The sequence below is a fragment of the Malus sylvestris genome, chromosome 15 (genome assembly GCF_916048215.2).
Source record: "Malus sylvestris chromosome 15, drMalSylv7.2, whole genome shotgun sequence".
Classification (NCBI taxonomy): Eukaryota; Viridiplantae; Streptophyta; class Magnoliopsida; order Rosales; family Rosaceae; genus Malus; species Malus sylvestris.
The window spans coordinates 829,628-847,342 of record NC_062274.1 but is presented as its reverse complement, the minus strand read 5'-3'; the positions used below and the strand labels follow the sequence as shown (position 1 = coordinate 847,342).

The window sequence follows — 17,715 nt, the reverse complement described above, 5'->3', positions numbered from 1 at the left end:
ACGCATACTAAAAATTAGTGAATAGAGTAAGACAGAGTACATGAGTGACTTTGAAATCAATGAATTAAATTCCAAAAGTGAGTGACAAAGAATAATTAAGGCAGAAGCTTAACTACCCTAATTTTAAATTCAATGTCTGTTCATTGCATATGCCTTCACTTATATATTAAATTTTGTTCAAATTCAATGTATGTTCACTGCATGTTGATCTGTGTTTCGGCATACTCTTACGGGGTTTGGTCACAAAACTACAACCATTTTTACAAATTCCATAAGCCAACAACGGAAAATGAAACTCACGAAGCAACCTAGAAGAAGGCAGACAACAGAAATCAAAGAACGGAACAGGTGAGAACCAAAACGTTAAAAACAACACATACCCATTTCAAATACCAAAAATCATGCAATCCTCATTTTCCCAGGGCCCTTCAAACTTCTCTGAGTAACACCTGCACACAGAAACAATATCCATTTACCCTATTCAGAAATCGAAAAATGGATTTTAGAGAGAGGAGAGATAATTAGGGTTTGAGAGTAATCGTGGAAACTAATTGTGCTGAGAGGAAGCAATTGTGGTTCGCATCTTCACACAACAAATTGGAATTTGGGATTTTAACCGTAACCAGCAGTCATTCAAAATTTACCAGTCACAATTAGAGCTTAAGTGATACCTTGATTATAGTCATCAATACGCATGCTCACATACTAAGACCTAAACCCTAAATCATTCCAATCGTTCTCTTTTTCCTCCTTGGAGATTATGATTCAAGTAAAATCAAACATTTAAACAACTCATCTCTCACTTGATTGATTGGTACCAAATGAAGGTCAATAATACTTATTTGTAATTTAATTAATAAAAATTGACGCTTGAATCAAAAAGTAAGAAATTAAAAGAGAAATGGAGAAATACCTGGAATGGAATAAGTGAATCATAGATGAAGGAGTTTATGTTTTTGTTTCTGTTTCGAAACCAGAACCAAACCAATTTGGGACAAAAATGAACAATGCTTTCAATTTTTTTCAAGAATTTAACAATTGACCTAAATCAATATATTAAGAGGCGAAGAGCTTATGTATGTATTAATCAAGAAACAAATAAATTAAATCAGTGGAAGACCCTAATTCACAAAAACAGAGACATAATCCGAGCACCCAACTCAACAATTTATAAACATCCATTACAATTTGAATGAAAGAACAAAATATAAGTGAAAATTGTAACAAAGCAAATGGCAATTAGACACTAAACAATGAAAAAAAAAAAGCAATGCATTACCTTTTGAATCAAGGGAGAAAATTGAAAACCCAGACCTTGCCATTCGTCCCTCACCCATCCCCTCCTCACCGACTCCGTGCGTAACCCGTTAACCCTAAAGAATACACACACCTATGCTTTCCTCTCTGTATCTCTCTCCTGGCCCATCTCTCTCTCTAAAATGGGAGAAAAACCCATAAATCATGGCATAGCACCTACCTAAATCTCTCTCTCTCACTCAGTCCAAACCCGTAGCTCCAATCTCTCTCCAATCTCTCAGGCCCTGTGTCTCCCTCCTTTGTAGTCGCTTTGTCCCCCTCTCTCCGCTCGCCAGAGGCACACCCAACTGTCTCTGAGTAAAAAATGGGAGCGATTGTCTTCGACAAAGATGTCCCCCTCCCCTCTCTGTCGCTGAGTCAAAGGTGAAATGCAATCAACGGCTGAAATAGGTTTTTAAGCCTGAGTGGCAATTTTGTAAATTAAGTCAAAGTTGGTTAAAAGCATCCGAGTGGCAAGCTTGTAAATAAAATGAAATGTGGTTCAAAACACTGTTCATTGGTACAGTGCAATTGAAAAACCTTCTTTAGACTAAAGTAATGGCATTCCAGTTTATAGTTTTAAGTTTCACTCTAATCTTATAGGCAAGGCCATCATTATCCATCTCTGCCAGCCCAAAATCTCGGTACACCCTGGGCCGATTGACGACTTTATACAGAGCCCAAATTGACGATTGGACTAGGAGAAAAAAACAGCAAAACGTACCAGTCGCATCAATGACAATTAATTTCAAGAAAAAATAGTACTCGGCCATTATATTAAGCAAATTCTTGCCCTGTATATAAGCTCATAAACAAAAAAAAAATTGGATAACAAAAAAACAAGAAAAAAAAAAATCAATTTTACAGGCATTAGCACACTTTTGGCTACTGGATTGGAAAATAAAAGATACTCTCCAAGGTTACCCTTGTGTTGCATAGGTTATAATCTGGCTAGAGGCTTCGCTCTTTCTCCGGCTAAATTGGAGTTAACTTAGCTGAATAATATGGTATTAATTTACCACTGATGTCTAAGTAGATAACACAGCTTGTTGCTGTGATGCCTCTTCTGTTTGCAAGCTCTTGTAATAGTTGACGAGAACCTTCCATCCCGAGGGACACATAAAACCATCAGGAGGGTTTTCGCCGCTCTTTGCATAAGCACGCATCTGAAACAACAGGTGTACCAAATTATACACAGCATACAGAAGATAGATTATTTTCCTAATTAGTAATCAAATATCTAATTCAACGGTCGTGCACACACAATTCTATAAGGTTTAAGGCAGCAAGCAACATCTGAGAATTTCATCACGGGTAGGCATTCAGCACCCCTTGTAGTTTACACACTTATACAAGTGAGGTGCGAAACTTCACCAACAGAACTATATTGCCAGTTTGATGCTAAGATATAGTATTTCCCCTCGACCAGAGATACACTATTGAGAACAAACAATATCAAATACTCTTCATACCTTGGTTCCAGAGATGAAGAGGAAATCTTTAGCGCGTGAAGGATCAAAAAATGCCATCTTCTTTTCCACAGTGTCATAAGCTGCCACCTGCAATTTATAATTAAAGAAGAAGGTTAATCGACACACAAAAGAGGAGCCAATACCAAGTCATCGTATAAAACTACCATCTCAAGGGCCATATATAACCAAGTAAGAATTCATCGCATCCAAACTAGTAGAACTCTGACATAACACATGCATAAAATTTCCAATAATATATATCAACCAAGCAAATAAGCACATGGAGCGCACCATATGTCAAGACTAGAAGCAACGTATAGTTTCACCTACCCTGAAAGGCAAAATATTGAGCTTTTCGAGCCCGGGAGCCATGCTTAACACCTTTTTCCCATGATCAGGGTCATATAAATCCCTCTTCTCTGTGGGGTGTCCCATACCAGCAGGATCACGGCCCACAATGTAGAAATTTGCTCCTGCATTTATCCGAGCTTTGGCATGCCACTGTACTTCAGTTGGACCTGCGTAGTGCATAGGTGATGGGAATATACCCACAATAGTAGTTTCAGGGTCAAGAACTCCATCTTCTAGGACCTGAACAGAAACAAAACATTTAAAAACTACCCATTTTGGACATCTAAATTTGCAATGCATCTCCGGTACTTCAATGCAGAAGTGAAAAAATCTTTTCAACAAAACGAAAGAAAAGATGTAGATAGAATGCTATGGCAGGTCAAAATATTTTGCTAGTATATTCACAGACATACAAAAGGAATGCAGGCCGGTTACCTTGCTATGTTGCTCCATCCGAACATCCAATGGCACATCGTCAGGCTTTGTGAAACCTCCCAAAGGATGAAGCAACAGAATTGGATTCTTGTATCCCATGTCCAAGAGTCGCCTGCGTGTGTCGTTCATCAACAAAGCATGGCCATTATGTACGGGATTTCTCAACTGAAAAGCAAAAACTGCGTCAGCTTGACGCCTGTCAAATTCTTTCCGGAGCTGTTGAGGAGAGAGCCTGTAGTGATCAAGCCCGTCATTATATTTGACACGGTCTAGTACTTCCAAATCTCCGCCAATAAGCCAGTTTCCAGCCGGAGTGATCACCTCCTCAACGTATGGCAACCCCGGGGCTGTTGACCCCCAAGTCCTAGCAATCCTTTCTTCTTTGTTATGCTTGTAAATCTCAATGCTGCAACAAAAAACAAATATAACAGATTACAAAATTATACTAGGCTACTAGCGTATCGAGATTTTCGATTAATTACACATGATTTTTGCCACAAGGAGATTCCAAGTGAATTAATAACCAAAAAATCAACATGTTTGTTCTGTTGCATGTGCGAGTGTACACTAAAAGGAAATTACAATGAAACAAATTAAACAAATTGACTCTTTTTAAAAGCAGAAACAAGTCCCCATCTTTACACGGTTTGAAGTGGGAACTTGATTTTTGTTTACTTCAGTCACAATAAACAAACAAATAAGAACATTCCTTCCGCATGAAATCAGGTGATTATAAAAAAATATATATAATAAATTTCCATGTGCAAACAAAATAAATATCAAATTAAAAAATCGTCAACAATCAAATCTCAATCGCTAAACTAATTAAAATCAAATATCATGGAAAGGAGTTAAGTGTCTGCATGATGGTGCGGATTCGAATTTCATCGGTGACTACTCTAACAAAATCTAAACGTCGACACCATCAAATATCGAACCTAGGTAATCAGATATCGACCACATACATAAAACTGATCATTTGAGCAAATGAGATTTAGAAAAAGATCATTTCGGCCAGATTCTCGATTGTAAAATACTGATAAACAAGGATTAACCTGCTTAATACACCAACCAAATCTCCACCCGGGCCGACCAGCCCGACATTATTCGAGGACCCGATTCTCTCCTTAGTCTCGTCGTCAATCGCCAACACAATGGGCAGCGACATGTTAACAAACGACCCGTCTTCGATCCGCAGCGAATTGAAATGCAAGCTCTGCAAGTACTGGTCTTCTCTCATAAATCCCCGCAGCGGGCTGGCCCACCCCTCGCTGATGACGTGGACCCACTCGAGATCAATCTTTGTCAGCCGCACCTTGGGCAGCGCCTCCGCCTCCAGAGCCTTAGCAGCTCTCTGGCTCTCCGGCACCACGAGATCGACCAGGGCCCCGCCGTCGGGGTCGATGAGGGAGCTCTTGATGACAGCGGATTGAGGCGGGTGAGTGGAGGAGGCGTGCATTGTGGAGTTGTACACGACGGAGAGTAAGGGGTCGGAGTGGTAGATGGGTTTGGTTCGGAATTTGAGCTTGAGGTTTGGGACTTTGGTTTTGGGTTTGGAGATGCCGAGGTGGTTGTTGTTGAGGAGATTGAGATGGCAGTCGTGGAGTTTAATGGTGAGAGACATGTTGGTGGAGGTAGGGATTTGGGGGGAGGGAGGAGGAGGTGGTGGTGGTGGAGGAGTGGAGGAGTTGTAGGGTGGAGATCCGGTTAATGTGGGGAAGTGGAATGTGGTGGCCTCTGAATTTAGAGGCCAACATCTCGGTCAGGTTGGGAAAGCGAGTGCGGCGGGGAATAAATTTGGTTGGACCGAATGAGACCCACACGTTTGAGGATTGAGTGAGCTTGTGGCTGCTGCGTCTGGGGTGGTCTCAACTCTCAAGGCTCAAGTTGTTAGAGGGACTTTCGGGACCAGAATCCAGAAGTAAAAAGTAGCCTTTGAAAGCAATTGAATATGATTGCATAGTTACTAAAGTAAAGGCTAGAGGTTTAAAACCCACCGATTCTTGTTTGGATTCAAAATTACACCATTGGTCCGAGTAATCGAGATCGTTGAATGAGCAGAATTTTAGATTATTAAATGTTAAAGCGGTTGAAATGATTTTCAATTAATTTTGAGAAATAATATTGTGATTTTAAATATAATATTATCTCTTAATATATACTAGGATATCTAAACCTAATATTAGTAGTATCTAGCTGGTTGTTTTGAAAATAGATTATCTGATCCGTCTTCAAAGGATTGCATGAAGACATTCGAATGGGCTCATCATATCAAAGCCCCAGGTGCATGCAATCTCCTACGTGGCTAATTATTATAAAAAACAATTCCTATTTCTGATATTGAAGTGGGTGGTACAATTCAAATTGGCTTGGAATTCGTGGACGTGTTGGAGTGAATGGGGTTGTAGCACGTGGCTTTATCTTGAGATATGGTGATTATATTTCATCAATTATAATTACTTTTTAGAGTTTAATTTGGTGAATGAACCATCATGCATGTACATGGTCTTCGTCAGGGGAAATGTGCATGATGGATTCAATTGGTGAAGTGATTTGATGGAATTATGATGAGGTAAGAAGCCTAGGCAGGCTAGGTTTTTGGTTATGATGGGATAAGTCTGCCACGGATAGGCTTTTGGATGGGATAGGTTTCTACGAGTTTGAGTTTCAATTGATTTCTACGAAATTATTAGGCCGTTCCAAGCAAAAAGTATGGATGCTATAAATACAGAGTTGCATGCAACATTGTGGCCCTCTCCAATTCAACACACAAATTACCTTGCACAAAGCTTCTCAACAACCTTTGAGATTTTATCCTTGTCCCATTTATTCTGCCGACACATCTTCAATTTGGATAAACAACACTGTGAAGGCAATCGGCGACATCTTCAGTTTTGATAAACATCACTGGAGTTGTAGAATCAGTCGATTAAGGAGCACCTTCAGTTTGGATAAACAACATTGCTTCGAGACCGATTGGTTATTTATCAAAGTTTCGGTCGACAAGGACTTTCAAGTTCTTGTTGGTAGAGGTCATTTCATCAGCCTTCTCGACGAAGTGAGGTGTTACATGTTACTAGGCTCGGCACGTTGAACGCCAAGTTGTTTTATAATTGGATATTCACAAGTACACTTTAAAGTTCGGCATTATGACGATCGAACCATATTTACCATCAAGACATACATCTCTTTCAAATATTTGTGTCTATATAGTTTGGTGCCAGTTCAGAGTGCTTATACTCTCACAAATATAATCACTGTGACCGAACCCGGTGCCGACGATTTGTAAACTTTGCAGAACTAGCATCATTGTCTTCAGGCTTTAGAACCCAAAGACTAAGACGTATTCTTTCCTCGACCGCATTCGCAAGATCAAGAAGTTAGCATCGCGCTCAACGCGACATTAACATAATTTACTCTCCGGCTAAGCTCGGGCGTCGAGTTGGCATGCCCCGCACATAACCGAATGACATAGTTAGCTCATTAGTTACTCATCCTGCACGCCACGTAGGCTTGATAGTTTTAGTTTTTAGGATCAACAATACTGAATTTAAGTTTTGATTCATCGTTTATATGAATCAAATATAAAACCTTTTACTTATAAATAAAATAAAATATCACTAGATTATAATATTATCATATGATTAGGTTTCACATTAAAACTAAATAATGGGAAGGTATAGGGCGCCCTACTTTGACGCAAAGTGAGATCGTGTGGAACAACAAAGACATAAAACATGAGGCTCTGCTAATTTTTTTTGTGAAAAATATTCTATGAGTAAAGTGGGCGGACATATCTTTACTCAAGTTTGCCTTCCACAAAAAAAAAAAAAAAGAAAAAAAAAAGAAGAAAGTTCTATGTGTAGTATCGAAGAAGGGCACTATTATTGTCGAAAGTGTATTAATAATATGTTAATACATTTATGTGTCGCGGATGTTATATTAATATATTATCAATGACACATTTAACAATTCCCAAACGAATCTGTGTTCCATAATCCATATGCAATAATGATATTAACAAGTGGCTTTCTATTTAACTTGAGTTTCGCAATTTTTGTGGTGGGGATGGTGGGCATATAATAGTAGGGTTTAAAATATGCGAATAGTGGGCATCATTTTCGACCATTTATTTGAAAGTGTTGACTTTAGCATCTTCACATCAAAGACACAATACGAGAATGCAAGCGAATTGAGCCAACATTTTGTGTAGATACATTATATAAGTGGGTGACATGACATCAATGTTCTTTGAGAAATATTTATGGGTTTATGTACGGATACAGAGAAAAAATCGTATGTATTATGTTGTATTTGTCCAGAGAATTCTACGACGTTTGAAAATGAGGTTTAGAAAAGTTCTTATAGCACGAACAAGGGCATGCAGAAAAGATTCAGAGTTAACGTTGGAGACCTAGACCTTGTAAATTATATCCTACTCGTTTCCCTTCCTCTAATAATAAGGTAACCTCATCGGATCCTCATCACTACTAAGTGCAAACACATATTGTCATCGCCATTTGTTCAAGTCGAGTCTAAGATGTTAATCAATCAAGTAGAGATCAACTGGTTATGTTTCATATCCGATAATCCGAATCATTGAAATAGTTATCCAAAAATCCTCAACACCCAAGAAACACAATGGTTAATTGGGCCTTAAGCGTCTTAGGACTTGGGCTCGTTTGTTAGCAACGGGGTCACCTAGTAGCCATTGGCCCAATATGTAAGCTTTCCGGTTTCGGGTAGGACGATTCGAATTCGGAAACAAAAACCGAAAAGGAAAACAAGACTCCAGCGATTGACATAATTACCCCTGTTCCTTATCCCCAAACCATAGCCTTACATTTCCAAATTTCCAGGGGTATAACCGTCAAATCGTCACTTCCTCCCCCTAATTCCACCGCCTCGCCAAACTAACACTGGCGCTCACCTTTCTTCTTTTGTACATTATCACTCTTTCCCCGCTAAAGTTTCAGGCAGCGATTAGGGTTAGGGTTCTGATTTTCCCTCACTTTCTGGATTCGTAATCTGTTAGTTCACCACCGCGAGCTAACTCCAATTGACAATGGGAGTTCCGGCGTTCTACCGGTGGTTGGCGGAGAAGTACCCGCTTGTGATTGTCGACGTCGTGGAAGAAGAGCCCGTCGTGATAGATGACGTATCGATTCCGGTCGACACCAGTAAACCAAACCCTAATGGGTTGGAATACGATAATCTGTATCTCGACATGAACGGGATTATTCACCCCTGTTTCCACCCAGAAGATAGGGTAACGATTCGATTTAATTTCTTTACAATGTGATTACGAGTTGAAAATTTTGTTATGTGGAAAGATTTCCCCCCTTTGATTGTTATCAAAATTTGACCTTGTAGCTGTAAATTTGTTTGCGTGGCTTAATTTTGTTATCTGAATGATGCAGCCTTCTCCCTCGACATTCGACGAGGTATTCCAGTGCATGTTTGATTATATTGACAGACTGTTTGTGATGGTTCGGCCTCGAAAGCTATTGTACATGGCTATTGGTGAGTGTTGGAATTTGAACTGATGTTTATGTTTTATCAAAAAGCATAAGTAAATGCGTTGTCGTATGAATTTGTGTAATGCTAATTGTTGCCAATTATTGATAGATGGTGTTGCCCCCAGGGCAAAAATGAATCAACAGCGGTCTCGGCGATTTAGAGCTGCGAAAGATGCATCAGACGCGGTACGTCCTTTTGTGGATGCTAGGTGTGTCCTCCATGTGTTTGCATGTGAAGGGCTTGCCTTTTTTTCTTTGGTTTAGTTCTGATTCTTTTGTGTAATAAAGTTTATTAATTGCAGAAAACTGGTAGATGAATAGATATGTTTATGTATCTGACCTTAACTGAACAAATGAAAGCAGTTTGATTTCCTGGGGACTATAAAATTTTCCTCTGTAGCGGATATCATAGTGGTGTTTATACATAGGAGTTCAACAAGTACTGTCTAAAGATCGTTATTTCAAACACCCTTTGATAGTGCAATCATCAAATTCTGGTTATATGCATTTGTTAGTTTTTACTCATGTTTGTTTGGGTTTTGTAGTTGATGCAGTTTGTGTAAATTTATTATGAATTGTGATAATCCAACACAACCTTAATGGAGTTGTGGAATGTGTATTTGCAGTAACTTTTTTTTGGGGGGGGGGGGGGGGGTGTTCGTAACTCAATCTTCAAACTTGTATTATGAAAATTGAAGGAACATAGCTACTAGTCCTGAACCATTTACTTGGGGCATGTTAAACTCCCTCCCCCCTGTTCTATCTGTGTGAACTCATTGTTGAGATTTCCTGAATCCTTACTTGTTACAATTGTTCCATAAGGTTATACAGCCTTGGAATGGGGGAAGTAGATAGGAGAAATGAAGCCAAGCTTTACATTTATTGATTTTTGGTTTCTCTTTTATAGGCAGCTGAAGAAGAAAGGCTGCGTGAGGAGTTTGAAATGGAGGGGAGAAAACTTCCTCCAAAACAGCAGTCGCAAGTTGTTGATTCCAATGTCATCACTCCTGGAACTCAATTTATGGCTGTTTTGTCAGTAGCATTGCAGTATTACATTCATCTCAGATTAAACAACGACCCAGGATGGAAAAATGTTAAGGTATTTTCTGTGCTTTGTTCCCTCGGTTTCCTGAAGTTATATTGTGTTTCTTTTGCAATTACTAATTAGGACCTATTTTTATTGTTCTATCAATGCTGATGAATATTCCTGTTTTACCAAATTTTTTTAATATTTTGTCTTGGCAGGTTATTCTTTCCGATGCAAATGTTCCAGGTGAAGGTGAACACAAAATTATGTCTTATGTACGTCTTCAAAGAAATCTTCCTGGTTATGATCCAAATACACGCCATTGTCTCTATGGTTTGGTATGTTTCTTCCTTCATTACATGCATCTTCTTATACCCCTCAGTTATTTATCCATTGCTTTATAAAAACCCTTGAATTATTCTGGTAAGTTTTTCCTGTATTCTATTAATGTGTGGTCAATTACAGGATGCTGATTTGATTATGCTTGCTTTGGCTACCCATGAAGTTCATTTTTCAATTCTTCGAGAGGTATGTATTTATGATTTTCCAATTTTTCATTTTAAAATTCAATTCAACTTTGTTTTTCTGTATGATTGGCATCTTCGTTACTTTCAGTTCTCCTACAGTGTGTTTCATGATTTCCACCTTCATTCCAACTAGTGATTTTACATTTGGCAATGCAACATTCCAGGTTGTTTTCACCCCCGGACAGCAAGACAAATGCTTCATATGTGGTCAGGTGGGTCATTTAGCAGCAAATTGTGAAGGTAAGGCGAAACGGAAGGCTGGAGAGTTTGATGAGAAAGCTGATGCTGAGGCCGTTCCCAAGAAGCCGTACCAGGTTATTTTTTGCAATACATTGATTGAAGAACTACTGATAAAACTTAAAAGGAATGGTTGCGATTTTTGGATTTAAATTATTCATTTTAGAGCCATTGCGAATTGGACATTTCATTGAATAGAACTAGTGGAATAACTTGTATCCTACTTTCGAAATACTATGTGACAATTATATATCGAAGTTTTATCTCTTTGTGCTTTGTTATGGCAGTTTCTTAACATCTGGACTCTTAGAGAATATTTGGAATATGAGATGAGAATTCCCAATACCCAATTCGAGATTGATTTTGAGTGCATTGTGGATGATTTCATATTCATGTGTTTCTTTGTTGGCAACGATTTCTTACCACACATGCCCACACTGGAAATTCGTGAGGTATGTAATTTTATTAAGCTTGAGAAATAGAACATGAAAATTGGAGGTTTAAAAAACTGTTTCACATAAAAATAAAAATGAAAATAGGAGGGCTTCAAAAAGAGTAATAATTTTCTGTTATAATATTCTCATTGGTGATTGTTCAGGGTGCAATCAATTTGCTTTTGGCTGTATACAAGAAAGAATTTAAGTCATTGGGTGGATACCTGACTGATGGAAGCAAGGTATTTAATTGACTATTGTAGGTTATGTAGTTGACTAGGTTCTTTCATAATGTTCTTATTTGCCTGCCTTTTTTTTTCTCAGCCAAATTTGAGTCGGGTAGAGCATTTCATCCAAGCAGTTGGATCTTATGAAGATAAAATATTTCAGAAAAGAGCTCGATTGCATCAGGTTTGTTCCCCTTAGTAGCCCCTTGAAACAGTGTTACTTTTATGGCAGCATGATTGTATAACCGTGTTGATTTGCATGATGGCTAAAGTTTTTTTTTTTAATTTATTTTTCATTTAATGCACCTGTTTAGGCTGTTTAGTTAGATGGAGCATGGTACTTAACTAGGGTTTCAGAATGTTTTTGAGTGGGGTGGGAGAACTTTAGGTTTCAGATAGATTGTTCAAGCTTTCACAAGGAAAACAGGATTTGGGAGGGAGGATACTTTCCTCAATAAATGTGAGCTGAAAGAGGGCAGGTAAAATCAATCTGCTCTCAGAAAAGGTCTCTGGGATGTGGCCTTTTGAGCAGACGCCCCTTCCAAATCTGTGGATGTTATTGTTCTTCTGTGAATTGCTGTATGGGTGGATTAATAGATGTTATGTTGGTGATTAGAATGCTTAATGTTATAACAAAATCTTTCCCCCTCTCTCCAGCGTCAGGCAGACAGAATAAAGCGTGAAAAAGGGCAATTAAGAAGAGGAGATGATGCAGCGCCTCAAGTGCAACCAGATTCATTGGTTCCAGTTTCTCGGTTTCAGGGATCTCGTCTTGCGTCAGGTCATACAGCTTCACCCTATCAACAATCTGGAAAATCTAGTGATCAAGGAAATCCTCGAAAGGTTGCACGTTTGTCTTCAGAGATGTCAACTGTCGGTGCTGCTATTGTTGAAGCTGAGGACAGTCTTGAACTAGATGTATGTTTTTTAGCTCAGGAGATACCTTAATGTCAAACATTTTTAGTCTGTTCTTTGTATTTACTTTTCTACATGCTAATTACTGACGCTGACCTAATTTTGAATCTCTATTGTACCATCTTGTAATAATTGCTTTACAAACAGGGTTAAGTGTTTAACGAGTTCTGCTGGTTATATATTATTAACTATGGGGTCGTTAAGCTGTCACTGTTTTTTTCTTCTAGGAACATGGAAACAAAGAAGACATGAAAGCAAAGCTGAAGGAGATTCTTCGTGAGAAATCTGATGCTTTTAACTCTGGAAATCCCAACGTAGACAAGGTTCAATTACTAACTGTACATATATTTTGATATCGATGTCTGCAAGGCGTATGTTTGTAAGGCATTTGAAAGCCTTTTTGAAATTTGATAATTTAGATTATCTGCTTGTATCTTGGAACCATAGTAACATCAGTATTTGCAATTATCATGCATTGCCATTTGCCAATGAAAGCGACCTATCCCAACATTGTTCTCTTTTGTTTTTTTGCAGTTTTGAATACTAAATATAAAACTGTTGTCTAGTTTATGCATATAGCTCTTGCTGCATAGCTCTGTTTACATTATTATATTTGTCATCTCAATACTATAGCTGAGAAGCTTGGAGTTTTGTTTCTGAATTTTTGTGCTGGTTGCATTGGTAATGTGATTCTTTTTGTCTTTTATTATTAGGTTAAATTGGGAGAACCTGGATGGAAAGATAGGTATTATGAAGAGAAGTTTTCTGCAAAAACTCCTGAAGAACGTGATGCAATTCGAAAAGATGTTGTACGTAATAATTGCTGGTGATTTCAAATGTTCATTTGTATAAACCATTGTTAGTTTTTTCATATTTGTGTTTTTGGGTAGGTTTTGCGATACACTGAAGGTCTGTGTTGGGTGATGCACTATTATTATGAAGGTGTTTGCTCGTGGCAGTGGTGAGTAGTTTTGATCCACCTTCCTTCACTACATGAAGGGCCTTCCCGTTCCTTTTGCTTCTGTAGCATTTTGCAATGACTGGAATTATTAATTGTATTTGGATGGGGTGGGGTTTTTCAGTGTTGTATATGGAGCAGGGTTGGATTATGAATATTTTCCAATTTTTCTTTTAGCTTGTCATACGAAAACACAATTGCATATCAGGATAATGCCACATAGATGAGATCTTGTTGTAACATTTTCTGAAAAAACTGCATTAATGATCTTAGTCAAATATGTCAATCGTGCCATTGAATGCCTTTTTTTTTTCTTCAGGTTTTACCCCTATCACTATGCACCCTTTGCTTCTGATCTGAAGGACCTTGGTCAGCTAAATATAAGTTTCGATTTGGGCTCTCCTTTTAAACCGTTCAATCAGCTATTGGGAGTTTTTCCTGCTGCAAGGTTTGCTTTTAATTTATTCCTTATATTAGTAAATTATCCATTAAGTAAGGCACTAATGATAATTTGTTTGCAGCTCCCATGCTCTTCCTGAGCAGTACAGGAAGTTGATGACTGATCCAAATTCACCTCTGATTGATTTTTACCCTATTGGTATGTTTGCTTGACTAATATTGGTGGTTTGAATATTTCCCTTTTGTTTACTTGCTCACTAAGATTCTTCTCTGAACCTTTATTACCATCAGACTTTGAAGTGGATATGAATGGGAAGCGGTATGCATGGCAGGTAGGTTTCTTTCTAATCCATATTATAACTATATGCTTTTGCGCATGGTCATGATGATTACGGTGTATATTGTACACCTATCGAGCAGAGTTTGACATCTTTTTGCTTTTCTGAAGGGTATTGCAAAGCTGCCTTTTATTGATGAAGACCGCCTTCTATGTGAGGTTGAAAAACTCGAACATACATTGACGGTAGGGTATTTATTTATTTATTTATACTTTGCATTACTGATTTTGGTATTTCTATTTTGTTTTCTAACTTAATTTTAGCTTTTGGATTGTAGGAGGAGGAGACAAGGAGAAATAGTGTGATGTTCGAGATGCTTTTTGTGACATCGTCTCATCCTCTATCTGTAAGCATATATTCTCTGGACAATCGATGCAAGCAGTTGACAGACAAAGAACGAGTTGAAGTTAAGGAGCAGATTGATCCCAAGTACAGGTTTGTTCACGGTGCATTTACTTTATGCTTTAGAGCAGCAACCAGATTTCTAATTTGAATTTTACGTTATACCTTTGCTATTTTCTATTTGAGCCTGTTTTGGTTGGGAACTATAGAATATGTGGCCAGTGTTCCATTTTGGTGGCACCGCATATGCTAATTGATTTAGCTTATATATTTTTCTTGAGAATCATGCTCCATTTTGGCATTTTACAAAAATTAATTTTTCTATGGTTTTCTAGAAAGTGTGTCCATTTTTTGGTACTTCTAGATGGTAATGTTTGCTACATGATTATAAAGCCATATTTTTGTTCTGATTTTTCTTATTGACAATGTATTTAAGAATTGCTTGAGACTATTTTCTGATTTTATTTAGGGATGCATGCAGTGAAGGGATGAACGGTTATTTGTCTCCATGTACTGGAGAGCCTTGCCCTCCGGTTTTCCGGTCTCCTGTTGAAAGCATGGAGGATATTGTGGACAACCAAGTAATGTATGTATTTTAATTTTTAACTTAAATTCATTTGCTTTAATATACATTGTATGAGTGAGAGAGAGAGAGAGATTTTGTTGATGGGTAATCTTTACACGCGTGTGTATTAAGTAATTTATTGGATGCAAATAGAAATAATACAAAATGACTTCATTAATGGATTTGCTCTATACATAGAAGTGATCATGCATCTCTGAACTGCAATTCCCTCCCTTTGATGTTCAGATGTGCGATATACAGACTACCTGATGTACATAAGCATATAACTCGACCACCGGCAGGTGTTATATTCCCGAAGAAGGTATATTGTCCATATTGATCATAAGCTTTTTTTCAATTAAATTTTTGTCGTATGGGTGTTATCCATATGTGATGAGAGTGTTGCTTTATGTGTTTGCATGTGTTCCTATGAACTTCTCGACTTGGCCATTGCCTCTAATTTTAAGTAATAATAAAATTATTATACACTGTGTGATGCTTATCATTATATTGATGTCAAGTTATCTTCAGACTGTTACAGTGGGGGATCTGAAGCCATTACCTCCTTTATGGCATGAAGACACCGGGCGAAAGCCTTGGCATGAAGATTCTGGGCGGAAGCCATATGAAAATTCGAGGTAGACCTTTTAACAAATCGCTTTTGATAGATATGCAGTGCCATTTGTCCTTCAGCGTAATATAATTCCTTTTCTTCTGATTGTATTTTAACAATATTAGATTTTGCTTTCAGTTCCAGGCAGAACCCAGGAGCTATTTCTGGAAGACAGCTCGGGGAATCGGCACATCGCCTTGTTGTTAATAGCTTACAGGCTAATGGGTATGGCAATCAGACGCATTCCCATCGACCATCTTATGCCGAGCCTCAGTATTATCCAGCACACCCTTCCTACGCAAATAACAGAGGCTATGATCAGGGACACAATAGAATGCCACCACCTAGGGCAATCCACCATCCTCAACATCAACACCGAGCTTCGAATATTAGTACATTCCCAAGTCACGGTGACCGTGGGTATAATGTACCGCTTTCTTCGGCAGCTGGCCATCGCTTTCAGAACAGGTCTCGTACCCAGCACCACGAAAGGAATTCTGGGCATGTATACTACGAATCAGGAAATCACCAGAACGATGGGCCAATCTACCCTGAGAGACCAATTCTACAAACTCCACCGGGGGTCAGTGCTGCTCCTTATCCAGGTGGCTATAACAACTATCAGAGTTACCAACCATCTGGAACGCCTAGCCATCATGGTATTGATGGCCGGGTTCCACCGGTCAGCCATAACCCGGGCAGAGGTCATAGCCGCCCTCAACAATCCGGAAACCAATACTCTGGATTGGACAGAAGAGGAAATAGGAGACCACCTCCACCCCAGGCTGGGTATGGCCACAAGTAGGACGAGCTTGTGCTTGTGATGAAATTGTTGTACTATATTTGGTCGGGCGCCCGCCCCGAATGGCGAAAATGGAAGCAGAAGTTATTTTTCGCTTTGATTGCCGCTGCAGTTGGCATTTTAGAGTCAGCAAAGTAGCGGACTCCATGTGGACAGCAGTTTGTATAAGTTGGATTCCCAGGTAAGAGGAGAGGCTCGAGTTTTTCCAATTTTTCCCTTTTGTAATCGAGACTTGTTTTCTCATTCATTTTTGGAGTTTAGAATTAGTGACTTGTTTTCTTGGTCAAGAATTTGTCTTTGTCCAATTTTTCCAAAGATGAAATGCTAAAAAAATACTAAGATTTGTTTGTGAATTAATAAAAAAATTCTACTTGAAGAATCACATTCAGCTCGAAGGCTATAAACTTAGTCAGGAAAAGACTATTCTCCCTGTGGCCCATTTAAAAAAAATACTATTGGGCCTAATAAAGGAAGGTTCAGTTTTCTTGATAGTTTGGGACCAAGTACAAACCAAATCACAACGAGAGACTGGAGTGTAACTTAAATTGTCTGGTCGAATGATCATGTGATCTGGATGCCCAATGCTTAATCTCATCACACTCAAGTCAGTACGAAAAACTCGTACGTTTTAAGCCGTATATGTCCTGCCAAGATATGAAATTATAAGGTTCCTCAGAACCAACCAAGCGCACGAGTGCACCGCAGTCACAACTTGTAATGGTCGGGTGGTGGGAAAATTGGGGTCCCATTCATCTCTCTTTTTTCTTCTTTCTTACCAGAAGAACTCAAATGCATGCAATCTCTCTCTCTCTCTCTCTCTCTCTCTCAATAATTGAAAGGATTCGTTACTGCTGAGTCTGGTTTGCCTCTTTTGCTTGGAATGTTTGATCCACGTTGAGCTGCATTCACGCGGGCGTCGGTTTGACTCTAAAGCTATTATTAAAGCCACGTATAAATAGGATTAAGTTGCTAATTTGGAATTACATGGCAGTAGTTTTTCAGAGATTTTACCAAATGCAGAGATCGCGCATAAAAGATTTGCAGCAAGACACATGCATGAAGTGAGAAGTACTTTGAACAGATTATTGGACAGCAGGTGTTATTCAGCTGTTCAGCATTAATTACCTAATCCTATAAAATATTATGTTGATCAGGTCTCTGGTTATTTAGAATTTAATTCATTCCCATGAATATTGTTCTAATCAAGTCCATTAAACAAACGACTTTCGAAGCTGCACCTTGATCGATGAGTCATTAT

At 38.6% G+C, this 17,715-nt stretch overlaps 2 protein-coding genes across 3 annotated transcripts; one reads left to right on the top strand and one right to left on the bottom strand.

The window, feature by feature from the left end:
* Positions 1 to 2,042: 2,042 nt before the first annotated feature.
* On the bottom strand, positions 2,043 to 5,419 carry LOC126603143 (ATP sulfurylase 2-like). Its single transcript, XM_050269886.1, has 5 exons — positions 4,610 to 5,419; positions 3,555 to 3,960; positions 3,099 to 3,359; positions 2,769 to 2,855; positions 2,043 to 2,462 (listed from the first exon to the last, which is right to left on the bottom strand). The coding sequence occupies exons 1-5, from the start codon at positions 5,176 to 5,178 to the stop codon at positions 2,325 to 2,327; spliced, it is 1,461 nt and encodes a 486-aa protein (XP_050125843.1). The 5' UTR covers positions 5,179 to 5,419; the 3' UTR covers positions 2,043 to 2,324.
* Positions 5,420 to 8,468: 3,049 nt separating this feature from the next.
* Positions 8,469 to 16,839, top strand: LOC126603142 (5'-3' exoribonuclease 3-like). Of its 2 annotated transcripts, none has more exons than XM_050269885.1 (23): positions 8,469 to 8,823; positions 8,975 to 9,077; positions 9,183 to 9,259; positions 9,981 to 10,172; positions 10,319 to 10,438; positions 10,566 to 10,628; positions 10,792 to 10,941; positions 11,152 to 11,316; positions 11,463 to 11,540; positions 11,623 to 11,709; positions 12,183 to 12,443; positions 12,668 to 12,763; positions 13,154 to 13,249; positions 13,331 to 13,401; positions 13,718 to 13,846; positions 13,920 to 13,996; positions 14,089 to 14,129; positions 14,246 to 14,320; positions 14,413 to 14,570; positions 14,959 to 15,063; positions 15,289 to 15,364; positions 15,574 to 15,680; positions 15,794 to 16,839. In XM_050269885.1, exons 1-23 carry the CDS (start codon positions 8,620 to 8,622, stop codon positions 16,458 to 16,460), a joined length of 3,198 nt encoding a protein of 1,065 aa, XP_050125842.1. In that variant the 5' UTR covers positions 8,469 to 8,619; the 3' UTR covers positions 16,461 to 16,839. The 2 variants fall into 2 exon arrangements, with proteins under 2 accessions (XP_050125842.1, XP_050125841.1); XM_050269884.1 differs by having other exon boundaries at positions 14,947 to 15,063.
* Positions 16,840 to 17,715: the final 876 nt, after the last annotated feature.

What these genes read in the sequence shown, in the direction of transcription:
- LOC126603143 (XM_050269886.1), bottom strand. Translation starts at nt 5,178, where the DNA reads ATGTCTCTCACCATTAAACTCCACGACTGCCATCTCAATCTCCTCAAC. An exon ending in GGATGGAGCAACATAGCAAG is followed by an intron (nt 3,360 to 3,554) that starts GTAACCGGCCTG and finishes GTTTCTGTTCAG; the next exon opens with GTCCTAGAAGATGGAGTTCT. An exon ending in TCAATATTTTGCCTTTCAGG is followed by an intron (nt 2,856 to 3,098) that starts GTAGGTGAAACT and finishes TATAAATTGCAG; the next exon opens with GTGGCAGCTTATGACACTGT.
- LOC126603142 (XM_050269884.1), top strand. Translation starts at nt 8,620, where the DNA reads ATGGGAGTTCCGGCGTTCTACCGGTGGTTGGCGGAGAAGTACCCGCTT. An exon ending in ATTTTTCAATTCTTCGAGAG is followed by an intron (nt 10,629 to 10,791) that starts GTATGTATTTAT and finishes GCAACATTCCAG; the next exon opens with GTTGTTTTCACCCCCGGACA. An exon ending in GGAGTTTTTCCTGCTGCAAG is followed by an intron (nt 13,847 to 13,919) that starts GTTTGCTTTTAA and finishes ATTTGTTTGCAG; the next exon opens with CTCCCATGCTCTTCCTGAGC.